The 24,035-nt window shown below is 45.0% G+C and overlaps 3 protein-coding genes and 1 pseudogene across 8 annotated transcripts in view; 1 reads left to right on the top strand and 3 right to left on the bottom strand.

The window, feature by feature from the left end:
• Positions 1-167: 167 nt before the first annotated feature.
• On the bottom strand, positions 168-1,729 carry hmx3b (H6 family homeobox 3b). 2 transcript variants are annotated; one of them, XM_026222287.1, is made up of 2 exons: positions 1,436-1,729; positions 168-1,247 (listed from the first exon to the last, which is right to left on the bottom strand). In XM_026222287.1, exons 1-2 carry the CDS (start codon positions 1,593-1,595, stop codon positions 811-813), a joined length of 597 nt encoding a protein of 198 aa, XP_026078072.1. In that variant the 5' UTR covers positions 1,596-1,729; the 3' UTR covers positions 168-810. The 2 variants fall into 2 exon arrangements, with proteins under 2 accessions (XP_026078072.1, XP_026078073.1); XM_026222288.1 differs by having other exon boundaries at positions 168-1,244.
• A 1,070-nt stretch (positions 1,730-2,799) lies between these two features.
• On the bottom strand, positions 2,800-7,107 carry LOC113055901 (short/branched chain specific acyl-CoA dehydrogenase, mitochondrial-like). The gene is made up of 11 exons (XM_026222283.1): positions 7,004-7,107; positions 6,181-6,325; positions 6,011-6,111; positions 5,711-5,917; positions 5,473-5,643; positions 4,476-4,601; positions 4,302-4,394; positions 3,798-3,887; positions 3,568-3,705; positions 3,304-3,403; positions 2,800-3,233 (listed from the first exon to the last, which is right to left on the bottom strand). Exons 1-11 carry the CDS (start codon positions 7,031-7,033, stop codon positions 3,157-3,159), a joined length of 1,278 nt encoding a protein of 425 aa, XP_026078068.1. The 5' UTR covers positions 7,034-7,107; the 3' UTR covers positions 2,800-3,156.
• Positions 7,108-7,603: 496 nt separating this feature from the next.
• LOC113055903 (L-seryl-tRNA(Sec) kinase-like) lies at positions 7,604-11,924 on the bottom strand (annotated as a pseudogene).
• Positions 11,925-12,022: 98 nt separating this feature from the next.
• Positions 12,023-24,035, top strand: part of LOC113055900 (poly(ADP-ribose) glycohydrolase-like) — an 18,657-nt gene continuing 6,644 nt past the window's right edge. For 4 of the 5 annotated variants that reach the window (XR_003277611.1, XR_003277610.1, XM_026222280.1 and 1 more), the window contains exons 1-13: positions 12,023-12,133; positions 12,226-12,311; positions 12,389-12,733; positions 13,935-14,085; positions 15,597-15,725; positions 16,433-16,504; positions 16,915-16,986; positions 20,196-20,288; positions 21,765-21,919; positions 22,197-22,276; positions 22,365-22,425; positions 22,514-22,589; positions 22,860-23,007. Coding sequence is in view for 3 of the 5 variants with exons in the window: in XM_026222280.1 (XP_026078065.1) it covers positions 12,277-12,311; positions 12,389-12,733; positions 13,935-14,085; positions 15,597-15,725; positions 16,433-16,504; positions 16,915-16,986; positions 20,196-20,288; positions 21,765-21,919; positions 22,197-22,276; positions 22,365-22,425; positions 22,514-22,589; positions 22,860-23,007 (1,417 nt within the window). In the remaining 2 variants the exon portion in view is untranslated. Of the gene's footprint in view, positions 12,147-12,225; positions 12,312-12,388; positions 12,734-13,934; positions 14,086-15,596; positions 15,726-16,432; positions 16,505-16,914; positions 16,987-20,195; positions 20,289-21,764; positions 21,920-22,196; positions 22,277-22,364; positions 22,426-22,513; positions 22,590-22,859; positions 23,008-24,035 lie in introns of all 5 variants that reach the window. The other variant, XM_026222281.1, reaches the window with a different exon arrangement.

Below are 24,035 nucleotides of genomic sequence, written 5' to 3'. Positions count from 1 at the left end.
TATGATTTTAGCCGTAATGTCAAAATAACATCCACGCTTTCATAAAAACACTGATTTCTATTCTCTATTGTCTATATTATCTTAAAGATAAATAATGAGATAATAAATTAATATAAAATAAACTTATGTTGATGACAAGAGCTCATAATTATAATAGAAGCGCTTTATTAAGTCACATCTTTAGAATCACAAACACATTCAACAATGAACATTTATTCATGATCATATAAAAATCCTCTAAAACCCCAGACAAATTCACCGATTATTTCACAAACATGGTTCATAATTTCAACATTTTCAAGCGTTCCTCAGACAATAAAATATATATATTTACGAGTGCATGTGAACGTTCAGACTGAGAAATAAAGTCAATAACAATTAAATTCAGAGCAATACTGGGGGGTCCTGAAATGTGAATGTATGTATATATAAAAAATAAAAAATAAAAATAAAAAATCGTTTTTCCAGCATTTCCTTATTTTACGGAATGTTATGAAACACAAGAACCGAGACTGATTCACTTTACTGCGGCATTTCAAATGAAACGAGAGATATGGGAAAACAATAATAATAATAATAATAATAATATACAGCTGCAGCTATCGTTTGCTGAACTAAGTGCTCTTCCTCAACAAAGCGAGATTTAAAATAAAATAATAAAAATAAAAATATGTGAGGCGAACTTTCTGTTTTTAGCTCGGTCCTGACAGAGTTTAACTCCTGGATCAGATGATGAACTCTCTCATGGGTTAGTTAGTTAGTTCCGGTTGAGTCTCTCGTACCGCTGCGCCGCGGCACCAGGTTTGAGCCTCACACGGGTCTGATCAGCGAATGCGGGTAATAAAGTGCGCGCGTGAAGGTCAGACCCGCGGCGCGCGCGCTCTCCGCGTGCTCGTGGTACAGGATGGGCACGCGCACGATCCTCTGCGCGTGACTGAGGTTCGCGGCCTCGAGCTCGGCGGCGATCTGTCTCTTCCACTTGTTCCTGCGGTTCTGGAACCAGATCTTGACCTGTGTCTCGGTCAGGTGCAGCGCCGCCGCGAGCCCCGCGCGCTCCGAGCTGCTCAGGTAGCGCTTCAGGTCGAAGGTGGACTCCAGCTGGAACACCTGCGCGCGGGAAAACACGGTCCTGGTCTTCTTCTTGCGACAGAGTTTCTTCTGCTCGTCTGAGTCCGAGTCCTCCAGAAGAACCTCCTCATCCTCCTCTTTAGGATCCGGGTCCTCCGCTTCTCTGGTTCGACCCGCTGCTGGACACACAACACACACACAATACTTCACCATCAAACACTTCTGACCAGTCTGACCCATTTAAACGCCTTCATGACGCCCAGAATAAACTCTTCAGTCTCAAAACTAAGCGGGTGTAATTATAGACGAACACATAATAATAATAATAATAATAATAATAATAATAATAATAATAATAGCAGCTCACCCGCGGGTGTGTTCGGGTGTCCGCTCGCGCAGCTCCAGGGGGCGAGCCGCAGGAAGCTGAGATCCGGGAGATTCATGTGAACTCTGGGTTTGTCGGGTTTGTTCAGCAGGTTCTTGATGGAGAACGGAGAATCTTTCACTTCTTGTGTTTTGTCCTCCATCGGTGAGACTGTCACTGATGATGATGATGATGAAGAAGAAGAAGAAAGTTACTCCAGTCTGAAGTCAGAAGCGCAGCGCTGATCCATGAGAGAAGAACTGAGGCGATCCTGCGCGCGCTGAGACAAGAAGAGGAGCAACAGGTAGAGAGGGGGGGGGGGGGGGGGAGGGAGAGGGGGGGGGAGACAGCAGGTGAATGTGTGTGTGTGTGTGTGCACCACAGTGATCCTTGGTATGTTTGTAGTTAAAGCAAGTGGTATCAAATGTTCATACACTATAATTCGTTATATTTCTAAGATAATAATCAATTCTATTACTGTGTTTAATTATTATTATTGTTATTATATTATTATATTTTGTACATGTATACTAAGCTTTGGCAATATTGTATCATTTACAGTCATGCCAATAAAGCAAAATTGAGAGATAGGTGTGTGTGTGTGTGTGAAATATGAAATTAGAATATGAATCCTCTGTGTAAAGGATGAAATGCCTAAAAAAATGTTTTTGTCAGCATATAATGCAAATTGGGAAAACGACGAAGCTTGGAATGATTGCTTTTGATTGTTTTCATATTGTTTCTCTGTTTTCTTTACTGCGGTGGCACCATTTTTATCTAAATGCTTAAATCATAGAAAAAGAAGAGATAGTGACTGAAACGCATCAAGACAAACTATAATTTACTCATATGACTCCTAGACTCGACTCCCTGTTTATAAATTTATGACTTGTTATTTGTAATATCCACACAACGTGTTTATTGATGCAAGAGATTTCGGTTTTTATGAACAATTTCATTTTCGCGCTGTGAGCGCCATCTAGCGGCCAGACTGCGCATGCGCACATGAGAAGCTCGTGCAGTGCACTGCGAGACAAGTGTACTTACTAGTGAAAAGAAATAAAGCATGACATAAAAACAATGTTTTTACTATTTGTTACTAGGAATAATATTTTTTAGCAAGTCTTTCTGCCCAAATATGTTTAATATCACTGGTGATTTAGTTTGTATTTAGACAGGGTCTGTGCGAATTCATTGAGTCGCAGTAATGAGTCAAATCACTGACCACCAGGGTCTGATGATGATCACTGACCTTACAGTAAACTACATTAAACCCAGACCAGAGCTGATGGTGAGCCACTTCTGGACCACGAGAGACCACAAGAGACCAGCGCTGACCTCGAACCGCACACAAGAGACCAGCAGGACTGAGTTCATGATGTTTATTCAGCAACACAAACACAAACACGAGAGACCAGACTGATCTCAAATCAGCAGCCGTCTGCCATCAATCAGGCACTGAATCAATCAGAAACTCTAACAGGAATATAAACCGGGTCTAACAATAGCTTCATTTTAAAAATGAGAAGACGTCAGAAAAAAGACTCAGGAAAGACTTCGACTCCTTTGCTGTGATATAATTTGAATCTTACTACAAATAACCAGAGAAGCATCAGAGGATCGGTGAAGAGTCAGATACGGTTGAGTTAGAGACAGATGTGATCTCAGAGACGAGACGGACTACAGCTTAATCATCTCTTCAGCTGTCTCGGACACACAGGTGTTCATCCGTCGTATTCCTGGTCGATCATCTTGGCCATGGTGCTCAGCTGGATGTTAGTGGTTCCCTCATAAATGGTTCCTGCAGGAAACGGTTCAGTCTGTCAGTGTTAAACTGGTTTCTTCATGACACACGCGTGTGCTTCACTCACCGATCTTACAGTCTCTGTAGTATTTCTCGATGGGATAGTCTTTGGTGAAGCCCACGCCACCCATCCACTCGATGCACTTAGATGTGGTCAGAGTCGCAACCTGAAACACACACTGACCTCAGAACAGCAGCTTGTGTCTGCCACAGAGTAACACATTTAACAGGTGACTGACCATCTCATGTGACTTTTGTACAAATCTGAACAGAGATATAAACTCATTTCTGGAGGCACAGATGTCAGACGAGGTGTGAGTGCTGGACTGACCTCCGCGGTGAAGTATTTGGCCATACAGGCCTCTTTAATGAAGGAGCGTCCGGCCTCCTTCAGACGCGCAGCATTGTAGGTCAGCAGTCGAGCGGCTTCCAGCTGCGTGGCCACATGAGCGATCTGGTGCTGCATGCCCTGCTCACACACACACACACACACACATGCGCTGGAGGTCACGTGACCTCCATGACCTCTAACACGCAAGACACACAAAACAGCAAAACTACCTGGAAATCAAAGATGCGTTTGCCAAACTGAACCCTCTGTCGGGTGTAAGGAACCGTGTGATCGAAACAGCCTTGAGCCAAACCCAGCATCTGAAACACACACACACACACACACAGAGAGACACACACACACACAGAGAGACACACACACAAACAAACACACACACACACACACACAGAGAGACACACACACACACAGAGAGACACACACACAAACAAACACACACACACACACACACAGAGAGAAACACACACACACACACACACACACACACAGAGACACACACACAGAGACACAGAGAGACACACACACACACACAATTATGGATTTAATTGCACAGACAGTCTCAGATGAAAAAAAAAAACATGAACTGATCTGAATAATGACACTATTATCTTCTGCTTTACAGATGAAACCGTATTTAATTGACTAAATAAAAAATCTGAAGTTATTTTTCTGTATTTTGTGAAGTGTTGTGGAAGTAAACAGGAAGTGAAGCACACCTGTGCTGCGATCCCGATGCGGCCGCCGTTCAACATCCCGATGGCGTATTTATAACCGTGACCCACTTTCCCTAAAATGTTCTTCTCGTGAACCTGCATCAGACGACGTAGATGATTTGAGTTAATATCATCATGAAACATCCGGTGACGTCCAGAGCACAGAGGACTCATTACCTTCATGTTGTCGAAGGTCAGAGGACACGTGGAGGAGGCTCTCAGGCCCAACTTATTCTCCTTCCTGCCGATGTGAAGCCCCTCCGTGTGTCTGTCCACGATGAAGCAGGTGATGCCCCTGTAACCCTGCCACACACACACACACACACACACACACACACACACACACACACACAATCAATCAGTGACCATATGAGCTGCACATCTGCTGCACTGAACAGGATTTTAAAGGAGTTCAGCTTCCAGTCTCTAGTTCTGTGACGCTTCACTGTGGTCATGTGACACGGCCCGCGTTCAGTGTGTGTGTGTGTGTGTGAGAAAACCTGATGAGACTGAATAAGAGAACAATCCCAGTTCAGCATATCATCGACATCAGTTTGATTACTGAACATTCTGTCCATGTAAGTTACAGGAAGATTTGACATCATAAAAACACACTTAAGGAAACAGATCTAGAGCTGAAACTGGTGATGAACAATAAAAACACTGACAGCCAATCACAATGCATCCTGCTTTAAAGAGCTCCAGCAACAGGTGACAATAAACAGATATAGGTATAAAAAAAAACTGAACGTTACTGAGCATCGATACAGATGCCAATACAGTTATCAGTATACCGTATTTTTCGGACTATAAGTCGCATTTATTTAGAACCAAGAGAAAACATTACCGTCTCCAGCCGCGAGAGGGCGCTGTGTGTGTTCAGTGTAGACTACAGGAGAACTGAGCAGTATAGAGCGCCCTCTGGCGGCTGGAGACGGTAATGTGAACTCTTGGTTCATCTCTCTTAGTTCATTTCTCTTGGTTCATGTCAAATTAATTTTGATAAATAAGTCGCACCTGACTATAAGTTGCAGGAACAGCCAAACTATGAAAAAAAGTGTGACTTATAGTCTGGAAAATACGGTAGTTATCATTCATGGTCTTAATTCAGCGGCTGAAATAAAGTCAGAATCAGATTCAGAGGTTTTAGATCTCCACAGGTGTGTGAACTGACCGCGGCCGGATCTGCGTTTGCCATCACCAGAAACACTCCGGCATGTTCTGCGTTACTGATCCACATCTTGGAGCCGTTGATGATGTAATAATCCTTGTGTTTCTCTGCTTTAGTCTTCAGAGAGAACGCGTCGCTCCCCGACTCTGACTCCGACAGACAGAAGCTGCCGACCTGAAGAACAGAAGAAGCCTCAGTCACAGAAACGCTTTCAGAGCTGGTCTGAAGGTCGGGGTGTTACCGTATCACTGGCCAGCCGCGGCAGATACTGCTGCTTCTGCTCCTCCGTCCCCAGGTTCATCAGCAGTGTGTTAATCAGTGTGTTCTGAATATCACACAGCACAGACACCGACGGGTCCACCTTCGCCAGCTCCTCGATCACCAGGATGGAGGAGAAGAAGGAGGAGCCCGTGCCTCCATACTCCGCTCCGATCTCGATCCCCATCAGCTGACACACACACACACACACACACACACAATTACATGAAACTAATGAGAAGAAGCAGGTGTGTCTGTGATTTTGTGATGAGATGAAACTCACGCCCTGCTCGAACAGAGCACTGATCAGATCTGCATCCATCACCGAATCCTCGTCCATCCTGGAGACAAACGGGGCGATGCGCTCCTGGGCGAATTTCCTGACTGGTGAAGAGAAGAGTGTTAATGAAGAGTGTTTCTGTACTCACCTGTGTCTCGTGAACAGCGTTTCACCTGCGTCTCTCATCATGCTCTCCTCCTCTGAGAAACTCTGCAGCGGTGGAAACGCAGTTCTGATCACATCATGATGAGCTTCTGATGCTGCGCGCGAACACAAGCACCTGACCGCGGCGCGCGAGCGAGACAGAGACCCAGAGACCTGCAACACACCAGACACACACACACACACACAAACACATCAGACACACACACACACACACACATATCAGACACACACACACACACACACCAGACACACACAGGACAAACATCAGACACAAACACACACAAACACATCAGACACAGACACACACACACAAGACAAGACAAAGATGACAAAGAGCTAATTAATTCAATCATAAAATTTTTTTATTTTAGAACAAACCCTTAAAAAAATGTATGTGCATTTATTTTCTGCATGTGACCAATAAAAGGTGAACGTGAATCTCAGAAGGACTTCCTGTGAATATTGTTCTTCAAACGAACCTGAACCAACAGCAACACACCGGTAACATTCAGATGACTTTCAGAGACAAACACTTATTAATCTGCCTTCAGTCTGTCTAATCCACGACTGTCAGTAATGAATATGACACACATGCATAAATCATGTTTGAGAATTAAGATCATCTCTCATCTAAACATTAGGCTTCATTATAATAATCGATCCATGTCCGTCCTGTGATTTATTGTGATTAGTTCTGCTGCGCGTCCATCACACGTGTTCTCAGTTCATGTCAGTCACGTGTCATACATGTGTGCTCAGTGTCCCGCGTGCTCGACGCTGTAACTGTAATATCATGCGTGTTATCTGTGGTTTATTAATGTTTCTTCTCACCTGTCGCAGTACTCCGAGCACGGACGCCATCGCGGCTCTGCGTCACCGTAAAAAGCGTCCGGCGGAAACAAACACCAGCGCACAACACTTCATTTTACAGAGACACAACTAAACTAAAACTAAAGTAGTTTTAATTTTAATCAACTGTAATGACATGCGTTAATTAGTATCTCGCTGACGGCGCTCTTTCTCTTTTGAAATGTTTCTCACAAATTAGAAGAAAAAACGCAGAAATGTATGAAATAATACTGACTTAAACTTCTTGGAGTAAAAATATTCAAATTCTAATTATTCATTCTTGAGCGCACTTCAAACTACATATTTTATATACATTTCATATACTTTTATTTATGCTGACATAATTAATGTTTTTAAATCGTCAAGTTAAAAATATACAAATATTACGCGCAGTCAAATGAGTGAAAACGTGAACGTGTAAACTCATGTTAGTAATAATTCATGTAATAATATAATAATGATCAGTCTATCAGCGACGGAGATTGTGACTGATGTCATACAGTAGTATTGTCAATAACTTCAATACTTACAAACCTTGTTGACATTGGTGACAAATGATGGATTTATGCAATTCATTGATCATGTTAATTTAATTTATAGAACTGCAATCTCCATCGTTGTAAAGAAAAACAAACAACATTACAAACGGTTAATGAATATCCAAATGAAAATTAGTCGTTTGACAGATGCATTTGCAGAAACTTTATTAAAATGACATCTAATGCGCAATCATCCATCAAAAAGACTAACCATAGTTTGATTTATTATCAGGAATCAAATGCATGCTAGAGATCAGTCATGTTTCACATGTGTTTAGACACAATCTCGTGTGAGCGTCGCTGGAACATCGCAGACACGTCCATCAGGAGCTTCTCCTCGTCGACGAGCTCCTCTGGGAAAACTGAGACACGACGAAGAACATCCTTCTTCAGCTCCTTCAGGAACACCGTCTTCAGCTCGATCAGTGCTTTAGCCAGAGCCTTCATCACGTCTGGAGACGCCTGGCCTTCTGTGACCAGACAATTTCAATAAAATACAACCGATCAACAACAGTGGTTTACAGCAGCATAAATCAGTGCAAACATGACATGAACAGGAGAAACTCAAAGTGCCATGTGTCTGATCTCTGTACCTCGAGCTGATGTCAGCGTCTGAGAAACCAGTCGTCTACAGGTCTGATCCACCTGATGAAGAACGCTGGACGCACAGAGCCGTCTGTCAGCCTCCTAAAACAGAGAGACAGGGGAAGGAGATCAGTGAGAGGACCATCGGCTCACATTTCTATCCTGCTCCACTGGAATGAGTGTCTTCTCAATGTCACAAGATTTTTACAAAACTGACCCAAAGCACAAAACAGAACTGAAATCACTGTGTGATGCAGCAGTGTCTGAATCATTCACTGTTTAATGGTGACTGTTAATGCATGAATGCGTAAATCCAACAAAGCAAAGCTGTGGTCAGAGGTTATGATGGATCTGATTATGTGAATAAAGCCTGAAGGACTGTGACCTTCTGCTGCGACTCGTCCTGGACCGGGCTCAGAGGGTTTTCCAGCGCAGACACCAGCAAGTCCATCAGCTTCTGTCTTCAGGAGAAAGAAAGAGGAATTCATTTACTAACAGAAAGATTGAAATATGATCCGAGCTGCAGAAAAACAGCACAAACGTCACATCAGCAGGTCAGATGGACGTCTCTGTGTGTGTTTGACCTACATGTGTCCATCTGCGATGTCTTCTGTGCTGTCCAGTGTCAGGCTCTGTTGCTCCCAGGGGTTTCTGATCTCGTTCGGAGGCTCCATTCGCTCACACATCTGCAGCAGAACTTCATCAGGAACAGGCTGAGGTCTGCACCGGTTCCTCTGGAGACACACGTGCAGCGGACACTGGAGAAACACCTGACAGAAACCCACGCCATCTGTCCTCCAGAACAAACACCATCAGAACGTCAGCGCTTGAACTGTGTTAACATGATTCAGCTCAGAAACACACAAACTGCACATACACTTCCTGGCCAGCTGCTGGATCTGGTATCTCATGCTCTGGTAGTAGAAGTTATCGTCCAGCAGAACCACGAGCGGCTGCGAGTGTGTGTGTGTGTGTGTGTGACAGACGCTCTGCTGCTGCTGCATCCGATCAAACCTCATCCAGACTCCATCAGACTCAGAGAGTGTGTGAGTCTGACCGGAGGGTGTGTGAGTCTGACCGGAGAGTGTGTGAGTCTGACCGGAGAGTGTGTGAGTCTGATCGGAGAGTGTGTGAGTCTGATCGGAGAGTGTGTGAGTCTGACCGGAGGGTGTGTGAGTCTGACCGGAGAGTGTGTGAGTCTGATCTGAGAGTGTGTGAGTCTGACCGGAGAGTGTGTGAGTCTGACCGGAGGGTGTGTGAGTCTGACCGGAGAGTGTGTGAGTCTGATCTGAGAGTGTGTGAGTCTGACCGGAGAGTGTGTGAGTCTGACCGGAGAGTGTGTGAGTCTGAATCTGACCGGAGAGTGTGTGAGTCTGACCGGGAGGGTGTGTGAGTCTGACCGGAGAGTGTGTGAGTCGGAATCTGATCGGAGAGTGTGTGAGTCTGACCGGAGGGTGTGTGAGTCTGACCGGAGAGTGTGTGAGTCGGAATCTGATCGGAGAGTGTGTGAATCTGATCGGAGAGTGTGTGAGTCTGATCGGAGAGTGTGTGAGTCTGACCGGAGAGTGTGTGAGTCTGACCGGAGAGTGTGTGAGTCTGACCGGAGAGTGTGTGAGTCTGACCGGAGGGTGTGTGAGTCTGACCGGAGAGTGTGTGAGTCTGAATCTGACCGGAGAGTGTGTGAGTCTGACCGGAGGGTGTGTGAGTCTGACCGGAGAGTGTGTGAGTCGGAATCTGATCGGAGAGTGTGTGAATCTGATCGGAGAGTGTGTGAGTCTGACCGGAGAGTGTGTGAGTCTGACCGGAGAGTGTGTGAGTCTGACCGGAGAGTGTGTGAGTCTGATCAGAGAGTGTGTGAGTCTGACCGGAGAGTGTGTGAGTCTGACCGGAGAGTGTGTGAGTCTGAATCTGATCGGAGAGTGTGTGAATCTGATCGGAGAGTGTGTGAATCTGATCGGAGAGTGTGTGAGTCTGATCGGAGAGTGTGTGAGTCTGACCGGAGAGTGTGTGAGTCTGACCGGAGAGTGTGTGAGTCTGATCGGAGAGTGTGTGAGTCTGATCAGAGAGTGTGTGAGTCTGATCAGAGAGTGTGTGAGTCTGAATCTGATCGGAGAGTGTGTGAGTCTGATCGGAGAGTGTGTGAATCTGATCGGAGAGTGTGTGAGTCTGATCGGAGAGTGTGTGAGTCTGACCGGAGAGTGTGTGAGTCTGATCGGAGAGTGTGTGAGTCTGATCAGAGAGTGTGTGAGTCTGAATCTGATCGGAGAGTGTGTGAGTCTGACCGGAGAGTGTCTGAATCTGATCGGAGAGTGTGTGAGTCTGATCGGAGAGTGTGTGAGTCTGAATCTGATCGGAGAGTGTGTGAGTCTGATCGGAGAGTGTGTGAGTCTGAATCTGATCGGAGAGTGTGTGAATCTGACCGGAGAGTGTGTGAGTCTGAATCTGATCGGAGAGTGTGTGAATCTGATCGGAGAGTGTGTGAGTCTGAATCTGATCGGAGAGTGTGTGAGTCTGATCGGAGAGTGTGTGAGTCTGATCGGAGAGTGTCTGAATCTGACCGGAGAGTGTGTGAGTCTGACCGGAGAGGTGTGTGAGTCTGACCGGAGAGTGTGTGAGTCTGACCGGAGAGTGTGTGAGTCTGACCGGAGAGTGTGTGAGTCTGATCGGAGAGTGTGTGAGTCTGATCGGAGAGTGTGTGAGTCTGACCGGAGAGTGTGTGAGTCTGACCGGAGAGTGTGTGAGTCTGAATCTGACCGGAGAGTGTGTGAGTCTGACCGGAGAGTGTGTGAGTCTGACCGGAGAGTGCGTGAGTCTGACCGGAGAGTGTGTGAGTCTGACCGGAGAGTGTGTGAGTCTGATCGGAGAGTGTGTGAGTCTGATCTGAGAGTGTGTGAGTCTGATCTGAGAGTGTGTGAGTCTGACCGGAGAGTGTGTGAGTCTGACCGGAGAGTGTGTGAGTCTGAATCTGACCGGAGAGTGTGTGAGTCTGACCGGAGGGTGTGTGAGTCTGACCGGAGAGTGTGTGAGTCTGATCGGAAAGAGTCTGATGAAGGAATCTCTCCACACACATTATAACCGTCTTCCTGTGCCACTTCCATTCAGACTGAAAAACAAAACACACAAGTGCTGTAGATTAAAGGCAGGCAGTGTTTAATGAGCCGTTCACACAAACACAGCAGACTACAGTTATCTAGACACAATATAAAAAAATGTTGGAAGAGATATCATATGAAAACAGTTCAACTTCTGTTTTGTTCCTTTGATAGCTGTTTTTGAACACAACACAATCTGTGTGAACTAACCCTAGCAGAGCGATCCAGGAACAATTATTACTGATCACTGGGCCATAAAGACTCCTCATGCCAGTGTTTTCCAGAATTGATGTGTTCAGATCAACAAAGCAAGGCAAGGAAAGTTTATTTATATTGCACATTTCATACACAATGGTAATGTGCTTTACATAAAAGAAAAGTAAAAATCATTAAGAAAAATAATTTCAAAAATAAAACAAGCAATTTAAAAACTTCTCTCTCACAAACACATGTGCACAGCACACTGTAAATAGAGACACAATAAAATGATTATAAAAAGATCAAAGACAAACCTCCTGCCAGTCGCGCGCCGGTATCAGCTCGTCATATGTCACGAGAAGCGTCCTCCATCCGCGCGTCTGTGCGCGACCCCCGCAGCTCCCGCGCCAGGCGGGTCTTACCGGCCGCCGGTAACCCGCACAGAACGCAGAGACACGCAGCAACGGGAGACATACGGAGACAGTGCTCGTTCAGTCGACGTCACACGCTTCTGACCTGTGCTTCAGATGAACCCACAGAACCCGCCCACTCGCCGAATACCGGTCGCTCATTGGCTACTGGAGTTTTACGTAATGAAAACAGGAAGTGTATTTCGTGCACTTCAGCACCCGCGCCGAAACTCTCCGTTAAAACTTTAACTGGGAAATTGACAGTAACGCAGAGACTGCTGTAAAATAGTAACTTGAACACGTGATTGTCGTTTACAGTATTATTATCTGTTGTACATTCATAAACTTGATCCTCACCAGTGCATTGTATTGTAATTCAGGTGTAAGATCTTCATCTCTGAGACTGTGAGGAGCGCGTGCATGTGTCGGTGATGTCAGACTGTGAGCCGCTCAGGAAGCGCTGGAGGTAAAACCACTTCGATCCGAGCATTACTGAGTGTGTTGAAACTACTGGCGATTGATCATAGCATTTCTATTAAACAGGACTGAAGATGCAGGAGAACCACAGGAATCAGCTCCTCCGTGCTCAGATCATCCTGAAGCTCCAGCTGAGCAGAGGAACCCACCGAAGAGATGCAGCCGGACTCTGGATGACTGGCTGCTGAAGAAGCCCGCAGTGACCCAGAGAAGCTCTCATCATCATCATCATCATACCGAACCTGAGGGGTCCGAGGAGAATTCACGGAAGCAGGAGTGTCCGGAGAGCAAGTTAACCTCGGAGAAGAACTCCGTGACCGAACCCAGACGAACCAGTTCTGCTCCGAACACAGGGACGCGCAGAATCACAAACTTCTTCACTGAAGCTCCAGGGAAAGTCGCGTGCAGAAGGTGGGCATCGCAATATTTCTTTATTAGAAAACAGATGCGTCCATCCAGCTGCTGTGAAGGTGAATGCGCATGCGCTCAACGCGAATCGGGTGTGGCCTAAGGCACGTCACATAATTAATATTCATGACCTGATGAATCTGGTACCGCCCCGAGCCGCTAAAAAGCCACATTTGCTTGTATACATAGTTTTAGGCATAATAATTATACTTTTATGAGAACAGTGCTAGAGTGGGTTTGTGGAAAATTAAGTTTTCTATTTATATTTTTGTATCTGTGTCAAGCAACTACTAAAATATTCAGACTTCGCTTATTAGATGTGTCCTTATTAGATGTTAAAGTGTCCTCTGAACTTAAACATCCTGGAAATGTAATCACCTGCTGTTCAGCATTAATATCTGCTCTGATGCGGAAAGTGGAAGTGAAGGAAACAAAAGTGATTTCTGGTTCGCTCCCGAGAGCACAGTGTTCTGTTCAGAGTGACAGGATGAGAGTCGGTCCCTGGGCTCAAACCTGCTTCATCTGTCGCTCGCGCTGTTCATCTTCTGTCCTCTCACGCTCCTGAGAGCCGCTGTGGTTCATATCTACCTTTCAGATTCTGCTTTAGTGCTCTGATCAGGTCAAGACGACTGTGCTGATGTTGTTGCAGAACATGACTGAGTTCTGTGGGATGATGAAGATGTGGAGGATCAAGTCCTCACTGCAGAACACAAGATCCAGATCCACCTTCCCCACCTTACATATACCTAACCCTACCCATCTCCCAGAGCTCCACCCCTAAACCTAAGAGGCTCCACCCCCTATATGTCCAACCACGCCCCCTGTATCTTGTGTTCTGCAGTGAGGGGCTGCTGGAGGAACTGCTCCTTTCTCAGAGGTTTTCTCAGATCTTCTGCGTGAGTTTGACAAGTAACGAGTTAAAGCTGCTGTAGCCACTGCTAATATCACCTGACAGGTGTGACTGAGAAACTACACCTGAGAAGCCTCCTCAGCCAATCAGAAACTCTCTGTGTGTGCAAGTCATTTTCAGGGTGGACTTGGCTTTTTTAGTCCAGTCTAAGTTGCTTTGCTCTTCTAAGTCAGTTTTCTTTCTGGTCAAACTAGGAGATCCACTGTCAAACCAGCAAAAATACCACACACACAAACTGAAGCTACGCTGACGGACATGATTTTTTCCTCCTCATCCCTGATGCACTCATTACAGGGCAGCAGCGGCAGCAGGGGCTGATGGGAAGGCGTTCAGCGATGATGTCACTGGGCTGGGTGTTCCTGACAGTGACCTGCGCAGGGCGCCGGTGTGCAGCGGCCCGTTACCTGCCCTGAAACCCTCCGACAGACACACGGTCCTGATCCAGGTGAGTGTCAGACCCAACATCAGGGCTGTCACTGCTTTCATAAATGGAAAATATGTTTAAATCAAAGCTTAACAGGAATGAAATATCACTGATGAATAAGTGGAACACATTTGATGAAAGGGACAAACACATGGAAAAATCTAGTTGACAATTATTAAACAAAGTGAAAACCAACAAAAGGAGAAAAGCAACAGGTAAAGTAGATATGATCAGCTTCCAGTGAACGTGTGTAATCTCAGGTGCTGCACACTGCTCCGGGTGTGTGTGTGTGTTCACAGTGTGTGTGTGTGTTCACAGTGTGTGTGTGTGTTCACAGTGTGTGTGTGTGTGTGTGTGTGTTCACGGAGTGTGTGTGTGTTCACAGTGTGTGTGTGTTCACGGAGTGTGTGTGTGTTCACGGTGTGTGTGTGTGTGTTCACAGTGTGTGTGTGTGTGTGTGTGTGTGTTCACGGGGTGTGTGTGTGTTCACAGTGTGTGTGTGTGTGTGTGTGTGTTCACGGAGTGTGTGTGTGTTCACGGAGTGTGTGTGTGTTCACGGAGTGTGTGTGTTCACGCTGTGTGTGTGTTCACAGTGTGTGTGTGTTCACGGTGTGTGTGTGTGTGTTTGTGTGTGTGTTCACAGTGTGTGTGTGTGTTCACAGTGTGTGTGTGTGTGTGTGTGTGTTCACGGAGTGTGTGTGTGTTCACGGTGTGTGTGTGTTCACGGTGTGTGTGTGTTCACAGTGTGTGTGTGTTCACGGTGTGTGTGTGTGTGTGTGTGTTCACGGTGTGTGTGTGTGTTTGTGTGTGTGTTCACGGTGTGTGTGTGTGTGTTCACGGTGTGTGTTTGTGTTCACGGTGTGTGTGTGTTCACGGTGTGTGTGTGTGTGTGTTTGTGTTCACAGTGTGTGTGTGTGTTTGTGTTCACAGTGTGTGTGTGTGTGTTTGTGTTCACAGTGTGTGTGTGTGTGTGTGTGTGTGTTTGTGTTCACAGTGTGTGTGTGTGTGTGTGTTCACAGTGTGTTTGTGTTCACAGTGTGTGTGTGTGTGTTTGTGTTCACAGTGTGTGTTTGTGTTCACGTGTGTGTGTGTGTGTGTGTGTTCACAGTGTGTGTTTGTGTTCACATGTGTGTGTGTGTGTGTGTGTTCACAGTGTGTGTTTGTGTTCACAGTGTGTGTGTGTGTGTTTGTGTTCACAGTGTGTGTTTGTGTTCACGTGTGTGTGTGTGTGTGTGTGTTCACAGTGTGTGTTTGTGTTCACAGTGTGTGTGTGTGTGTGTGTTCACAGTGTGTGTTTGTGTTCACATGTGTGTGTGTGTGTGTGTGTGTGTTCGCACTGTGGAAGGGTTAAATGCAGAGCATGAACTCTGAGTATGGGTCACGTACTTTGCTGTATGTCACATCACTTTTTCTTTATTGTGATGTTAGCTGCACAATTTATTGTTTGATACAAATATTATCATAGAGTATCTAGTATTTCTGTGATTCGAGGCTGAATCGGTGACATCTGACGGTCTGTGTTTGTTGGTCAGACTGATCTGATGCTGACCGGTGAAGCTCCAGAGCCACATCCATCTCCAGATCAGCTGCAGGACCGCTGGGACGACACACACGTCAAACTACCCTGCTCCACACACAACCTGTTCCCCACGGACCGCACGGTGACACACACACACACACACACACACACGTCAAACTACCCTGCTCCACACACAACCTGTTCCCCACGGACCGCACGGTGACACACACACACACACCACACACGTCAAACTACCCTGCTCCACACACAACCTGTTCCCCACGGACCGCACGGTGACACACACACACACACACACACACACACACACACACACACACACGTCAAACTACCCTGCTCCACACACAACCTGTTCCCCACGGACCGCACGGTGACACACACACACACACACACACACACACACACACACACACACACGTCAAACTACCCTGCTCCACACACAACCTGTTCCCCACGGACCGCACGGTGACACACACACACACACACACACACGTCAAACTACCCTGCTCCACACACAACCTGTTCCCCTCGGACCGCACGGTGACACACACACACACACACACACACACACACGTCAAACTACCCTGCTCCACACACAACCTGTTCCCCACGGACCGCACGGTGACACACACACACACACACACACGTCAAACTACCCTGCTCCACACACAACCTGTTCCCCACGGACCGCACGGTGACACACACACACACACACACACGCACTGATACACACACAGGAGTCACAGGGCTGTGATGTTTCTGTACTAGCAGGATGTAGATCTGTTATCCGCTGTATTCTGTGTGTGATGGTGTGTGTTTGAATGTTTCCAGACCGTCCAGAGCCGATGGGATTTGATCCGTAAAGCACTGAGTGTCCCGTTCAGCTCTGCTCATGATGTGAAGGTGATCTCCTGATGAATTACACACATCGTTGCTTGACTGAGTGTGTTCATTCTGAGTCAGTGTGTGCACAGATAAAGGTAGAATTTGAGGTTATCTCAGACATGAATTAAATATGACACAACATTTATTTGGAGAAACGGCTTCTGGAAAAAATGATTCATACTTTTTAAAATAAATTCTACAAATGCAAAATGTTCTGGGTTAATCAGTCATGACCTCATTAAGGTAATTGATGAATAAAAGAAGGAAAGGTGTGTTGTAGTTTTCTGTTTTGTCCAGCGGATGGCAGCAAACATCAGTGTTTGAGGAATGAAAGCCAAACTCACTGCAGATCACTAGACTGAAAATACAGCTGCTGCTTACTGTGACATTTATTTCAACAACTGAACTATTGTCTAAATATTCTCTAGGATGCCATAATGAAATATAATACAGGCCAAGCGAAGGGATGGGGCTTCACAGCACTACATGTGTACTGTAAGGTAAAGACACACATACACACAGATGCACTACACATACAGACACACACACACACACACACACACACAGGCACACGCTCACACATCAACACACACACACACACACACACACACACTGATCCATTAGTGCTCCCTGTTAATGAAGCACTGCATCCTAATTAAACTCATTTGGACAGTTATTGGTGTAAACACGTTCATTACGCTGTCTTCGGTCATGTGACTCTCCTCCCGCTAGCATCGCTAAATATGAGCATCTCGTTATTGATTTGATGTTATTTATGGTACAAGCTGTCATAAACACTTTGTTTTCCTTTGAATTGTAACGACCCATCAATCAATACTTTTAATTAATTAACCCAAAGAGGCAATGCAGAAATATTGCAGAGAAATCAATACTAACACAACAGGATGAAGAACAGGAAGTTCAGAGGCTTTGTGGCACCTGCAGGTTTCTCTTTAATCGAGCCACTCATTAATGAATGAATGTAATGTTGGATTATGTGCTTTAATCGTGTCATAAGCGTAAATCAAATTACTATATGGTTTTTATTTTTGACATGGAGATGTGATTTAGAAGAGTTTTATGCATCACTTGCACTTGTTCCCCTTCAGTAAGTGCTGTGTTCATGTTTCATGTTCAGTTCTCTGAATTACATCTAAACTCACTGTCGTTCAATAAATCCCACAGCGCTGAGACTTCACAAATTCACTCCCTGGATTTTACATGATTTTATACTGTATTGTACATATAGTGAATTGGATGGAGATTCTTAAGTGCAGAAAATACTTATATCCTTTGGGAAACAAGTTAAATAATTAATAAGATATATGTTAATGATTATATCTTGCAAAGGTTCACTTGAAATGTTTTTGAATTGACAGCTGAACTGAAGAAGTAGTATGGTTCTTCATGACCATTTTCCACCGTCTCTGACCTTTAGAAATGAGTGACATTTAAATTAATGCTCAGGGATACTAGTATCTGTCTGCTTCCTCTTTAATCCATCACCTGATCACTCGATGGGCGTCGCTGACCGCTGGATGTGGGCGGGCATATGCTAATGAGCTCAGGATGTCAATATTGTGCTGATTAGTTTCAGTAAATTAGAGATATGAGAGTTTCTACTGTATATTTTCAGAGACCAATGAACTTTATTTTAAATCTAAATATTTTTTTATCTTTTAACCTCTTAAAAAGAGGAAATATCCAGATGTCAAAGGAAAGACAGCAGGGAAATATACATGAAGCCAATTTAAGCTCTTATAAGCACAGGATGGCTGTTCTGTCAGAATCTGATAAATATCATGTGGGCTGTCCTCCTTTAGTTTATATTCGTTATTATGTTTCTGTTTTCATTGGTTAACCCTAACCTGCCAATCCTGATGTGAACCTCAGCGGTGGTTCGTTAATGATGTTTGTTCGAGCAGTAACAAGAGTTTCTTTACTCAGGTGTTTTATGAAAGGAATGTGTCGCTTTAGACGGTGATTGTGAAGACATGTGATGTATTTTGATTGACAGGTTCAGTTTGATTGATGGGAGGAAAGGGCGGGGCCATGTGTGTTTGATTGACAGGCTCAGTTTGATGGATGGGAGGAGTGGGCGGGGCTGCATGTGTTTGATTGACAGCATCTGATTGTTTGGTTTCTCTGAACATCGCAGGGAATCAGACGCACTGTACAGCATGTTGATTGCGTTATGAACAGAACTGACGAATCCCGGTGACATCAGAGAGTGAAGGATCAGCTGTGTGTCTGATGTTGTGTAGATTGTGTGTGTTTTGTTGATTTGAAGTCTCAGCTGGCTGCTGTCCTGCTCTGCGGTTTTACGATATCACCGTTATTTATGACCTTCCTCTGCTCTTCTTTTCTGGTTGTCGTACAAATGTGTCCCGAGCTGGACCCGTTTGAGAACACCCGTCCTCATCTGCATTTGTTCCAGGATGTGTTTTAATCAGACGAGAAACCTCAGAGACCTTGATGAAATTGTCCTTTAGATTGATCATCCTGACACTGTCCTCGTAAATAAGAGCAGCGTTACTCTCATCTATGATAGACTGACACCGTGTGTGTGTGTGTGTGAGAGAGAGAGAGAGAGAGAGAGAGTGTGTGTGTGTGTGAGAGAGAGAGAGAGAGAGAGAGAGAGAGAGTGTGTGTGTGCGTGTGTGTGTTTGTGTGAGAGAGAGAGTGTGTGTGTGTGTGTGTGTGTACTTGTATTTCTATTCTGGTGGGGACTTAAACCTGAATACACACAGACTCATGGGGACTCGTGTCACGGTGGGGACCTAAATTGAGGTCCCCATGGGTAAACAAGCTAATAAATTACACAGAATGAAGTTTCTTGAAAATCTAAAAATGCAGAAAGTTTCCTGTGAGGGTTAGGTTTAGGGTTAGGGTTGGTGTAGGGCGATAGAAAATACGGTCTGTACAGTATAAAAGCCATTACACCTATGGAGAGTCCCCACAAGGATAGTGTGTGTGTGTGTGTGTGTGTGAGAGAGAGAGAGAGAGAGAGAGAGAGAGTGTGTGTGTGTGTGTGTGAGTGTGTGTGTGTGTGTCATAAACTGCTGATTGGCCGTCTGAGTCTGGAGAGCGATGGACCCGCTGCTGGAGTGATTTTATGGGTGCTTGTTTTCCTGTTTCTGATGGTTTGGTCGGACAGCTCTGAGGAGCGTCTGCATTTCTTCTGCTCGTTAGTGTCAAACTGTAAAAGCTCTGAACGTCCGTCTTGACAAAATGAATTTCAGCTTGTCATGGTTTGTCTGTAAATGAGAGTAAAAATGCAGATGAGGTGTTTGTGTCTGCTGAGCAGGAAAGATCAGTCTCTGATCGGAAATAAAAATTCTCTTGATTGACCAACTGTGTCTTTCTTCGTCTTTGTGTGATTCTCTGGTGTTTGAGGGCCATGAACTAGAATCAGCAGAAGCTGTGAAACAGACTGATTACTGAACTTACCCTAGACCACAGAATGCATCTCAATTCAGTTATGTTTGTGTTGAGCTATTGTACTTTCTAGCTTCACATAGTTTTTCTTCTAAAATGAGACGTGTGTGACTGGGAATCAGTGAGGAGTCTTTGACAGACAGGAGAGATGAGGATCTGTGAGGAATTGATAAGACCTTCTTCACGTGTTTAACGTGTCTGTTTGCTCCATGACACTCGTTCAACAGAAAGAGACCTAACACTGTGTGTGTGTGTGTGTGTGTGTGTGCAGCGTCTGCAGCCGTCTGAAGCTCAGCAGATGTTTGGAGAGCTGCTTCCAGAGATGGCACAGCTGGCACTGAGAGCACCACGCCTCCTCACACAGGTACAGGACCTCAGTGAAACCTGCACCGTTCATCCCACTTGTGTTCTCTATTCGTTCTCTATTTCACCTCTGTCTATTTTTCTCTGTTTTTTTGTTTTTTGGTCTCTCTTTTTGTTAATTGCTGTTTTTTGTTCAGAGTTTCCTGCTGTGCTGTTTAACCAGCAAGAGTGTTGATTACGCTCTCGTCTCTGAGTTTATCTAGTTTCCTTCTATTCAGCCTCCACCAGTGTTTAATTTGAACCGGATCCTGTTCCGGAAAAATTTCAGATTTTGGATTTCTGCATTCCGGTGATTGTTTTTAAGGATCCGGCATTAGTGCGTGCGTGCCTCTGAGAGCGAGCGCAGGTTTGTGTATTTGGAGGTTATGTATTGGTCCTCAACAGTCAGCTTTCTTAAGTTCAACCTCGCTCTCATCGATTGCTGCTTACTGTGTTGTGAGCAGCAGAACGTTTGGAGAGAGTGTAATAAAACCAGAGATAATACCAAAGAAAGTGAAATATTGTAATGTATAAACTCTATAAACATAGCCATACGTTAGTATTACTCAGTGTTAAAACAAATCATATAAATGTAACTGTATTCAGAACAGAACAAGCATTAAATAAAAATATATTAATCTGAAGAAACTAAACCAAATCGAAACTAAAGTACCAGTGTTAATTGGGCTCACGTACCTCTCATTCCTAATGTTTCTATATTTGCAATATATTTGAATGGAACTATTATTTAATATGTAGAGGCTTTGCACTTAGAAATATCCTTTTCACATGAGCAAAAATGTGCTTGGCATACAAACTGGACCAGTTATACCACAGATTATTTCAATTTACCAGCGTAACCTCTTTTATTTTTTGGCTGACTCGGTTTTATTTTGATAATGAACAGACTACAATGTCAAGTTTGAGTTTGGAATATGTGGTGTGGTGTCTGTGTATACATAACCATATACATTTTCCTAAAATCATCTTGGCGACCCATGTTTGACCCAGGGTTTGAAGCAGTGCGCTAGTTACTGTAGGTTAATGTAGAAACTTGTGAACGATGCTCTCCTATAATTGTGGCATCCCCGTTTAGTGATGTAGTGATGTCTCTGATATGAAGTGAAGTGAAGATAATATTTATATACTCCAAGAATACTGAACCAATGAACTGAAGTACAGCAACAGACTAAAAGACATTGTGTTGCTTGTATTATGGTCTTGATTATTACTTTCTTCAAAAGGCTTATCTGTCATTTCACTTGGTCTTTGTTAATTTATTTGTTTTATTATTTCTGTTTTATGTGTCAATGGTTAGATTTTTTATGTACAGCACTTTGGTCAGTCTGTTCTTTTATAAATAAATGAAACCTTGCTGTCCACCTTTGCTAACGAATCTCAGTAAAAGTCGAGAGCATTTTCAGCCTGTGGAGGCATTTTGATGTTTTTGTTGATGAAATCAGTCTGAATCAGTGTATTTCTCTGTGTGTGTGTTCAGCCGATCCCGCTGTTGAGGACGCAGTGCTGTCGATCTCTCACGCTGTCTCAGGAGCAGGTCTCCTGTCTGCTGGCAAACGCTTTCTTCTGCACCTTTCCTCGACGAAACTCTCACCGGACGGAGTTCAGCAACTATCCTGACATCAACTTCAGCAGGTGCCACATAAAGCACATTGCATGCATACAAGAGTCAAACACTATCAGTCCTGAGTGAAGATTACACAACTACTTAATAACGAATAACTTAACAAATACATACATGTGTGACGTGATGAGACATGAGGTCAGGGTTCGACAGAAATCAGTCCAGTGTTTTCTGTGAATGCAGAGGTTTGACGTCATCGATTGGAGCTCGTCTGTGTCGAAACACACAAACAGTGACTTGGACTGTCATTTATGAATATGAGATATTAGTCCGGTCTGTGTTTTGTAGGTTGTTTGAAGGTTCATCTCAGAGTAAGCAGGAGAAACTCAAAACGCTCCTGTGGTACTTTAGACGGATCACGCAGCAGAGTGAGTTGGGCTTCTCTGCACATCACACACTCGTTTATTAATGAATCGATCGAATTATGCTGTTTGTTGTGTGTTTTGTTGATCCGAGGGCCGACCGGTCTCATAACATACACCAGACAGTGTCTGCAGCGTTTGCCCTCGTGGTCCAGGTGAGACCGAGCGATCTTCACACACTCCACAGAGCTTTATTCCCACAGGCCCATGTCTAACAAACACTCTTCTTCATTTGGTCTTTAGCTCAGAAAAGCAGTTCAGCAAGCTCCGCATCAGCTGTGAGGGAACCATAGAAGAGCAGGGCTACGGCATGCTGCAGGTGAAAACAAGACGTCATATACTCTAGAAAATGAAGACCATTCACTTTGCATTGTCACATCAATTTCATTACCTTTATTACTGTAATGCAGAAAAGAAATTCTATTCTAGTTAATTTTATGCATTTTTATTATTCTCATTTTTCTGAGTACTGCTTCTTTACTTTGATGCTGAGGCTCTCTGGGACAAGAATCATTTTCATGTAATTCTATTGTGAAATATGACCTGGATGTGCTGTGTGTGTGTGTGTGTGTGTGTGTGTTTTCTGCAGGTTGACTTTGCCAACCGGTTCGTTGGTGGGGGGGTGACTGGTTCTGGTCTGGTTCAGGAGGAAATCCGTTTCCTGATAAACCCGGAGCTCATCGCGGCTCGGCTCTTCACTGAAGCACTGGAGGATAACGAGTGTCTGATCATCACAGGTAGACACACACACACACACACACACACACACACACAAGGATTCCTGTGGTGTTTGTGTTCAGACTGTAATCAGCACTCGGATCTCCAGACCTGCTGAGACTCTTTCAATCACACGTCTGTCTCTCACTGAACACACTCAAAGCATGTGAAAAAGTGTTTACATGCGCCGTGTTAGCGACCTCATCAAAACCCTGTAGACATGCGTCGATGTGAGAAGCTTTATCGTGCAAATTATGAGTTTTCATGAACATTCGTGAGTTTTCACCAGCAATCCACAGATTAGTGTGACACCAGCTGCAGGACACAGTGTGTGAGAGTGTCTGAGAGAGTGTGAGAGCATGTAAGTGTGTGTGTGTGTGAGTGTGTTTGTGTGACTGTGAGAGAGTGTGAGAGAGTGTAAGTGTGTGTGAGTGAGCGTGTGAGTGAGCGTGTGAGTGAGCGTGTGAGTGAGCGTGTGAGTGAGTGTGTGAGTGTGTGTGAGTGTGAGTGTGCGTGAGTGTGAGTGAGTGTGTGAGTGAGTGAGTGTGAGTGAGTGAGTTTGTGTGTGTGTGAGTGAGTGAGTGTGAGTGAGTGTGAGCGAGCGTGAGCGTGCGTGTGAGTGAGCGTGAGCGAGCGCGAGTGTGCGTGTGTGTGAGCGTGTGTGTGAGTGTGTGTGTGAGCGAGTGTGTGTGTGCGAGTGTGTGAGTGAGCGAGTGTGAGCGAGCGAGTGTGTGTGAGTGTGAGTGTGTGTGAGTGTGAGTGTGTGTGTGAGTGTGAGCGTGTGTGAGAGTGAGCGTGTGTGAGAGAGAGCGTGTGTGAGAGTGAGCGTGAGTGAGCGAGCGTGAGCGTGTGTGTGTGTGTGAGTGAGCGAGTGTGAGCGAGTGAGAGTGAGCGTGAGCGTGAGTGAGTGTGAGCGAGTGTGAGCGTGAGCGAGCGTGAGTGAGCATGAGCGAGCGTGAGTGAGCATGAGCGAGCGTGAGCGTGTGTGAGTGTGTGTGAGTCAGAGTGAGTGTGAGTGAGCGAGTGTGTGAGTGTGTGTGAGAGTGAG

This window comes from Carassius auratus, chromosome 37, assembly GCF_003368295.1.
Source record: "Carassius auratus strain Wakin chromosome 37, ASM336829v1, whole genome shotgun sequence".
Classification (NCBI taxonomy): domain Eukaryota; kingdom Metazoa; phylum Chordata; class Actinopteri; order Cypriniformes; family Cyprinidae; genus Carassius; species Carassius auratus.
Note: the sequence above shows the minus strand (reverse complement) of the source record. Positions and strands in the feature narration are given on the sequence as shown.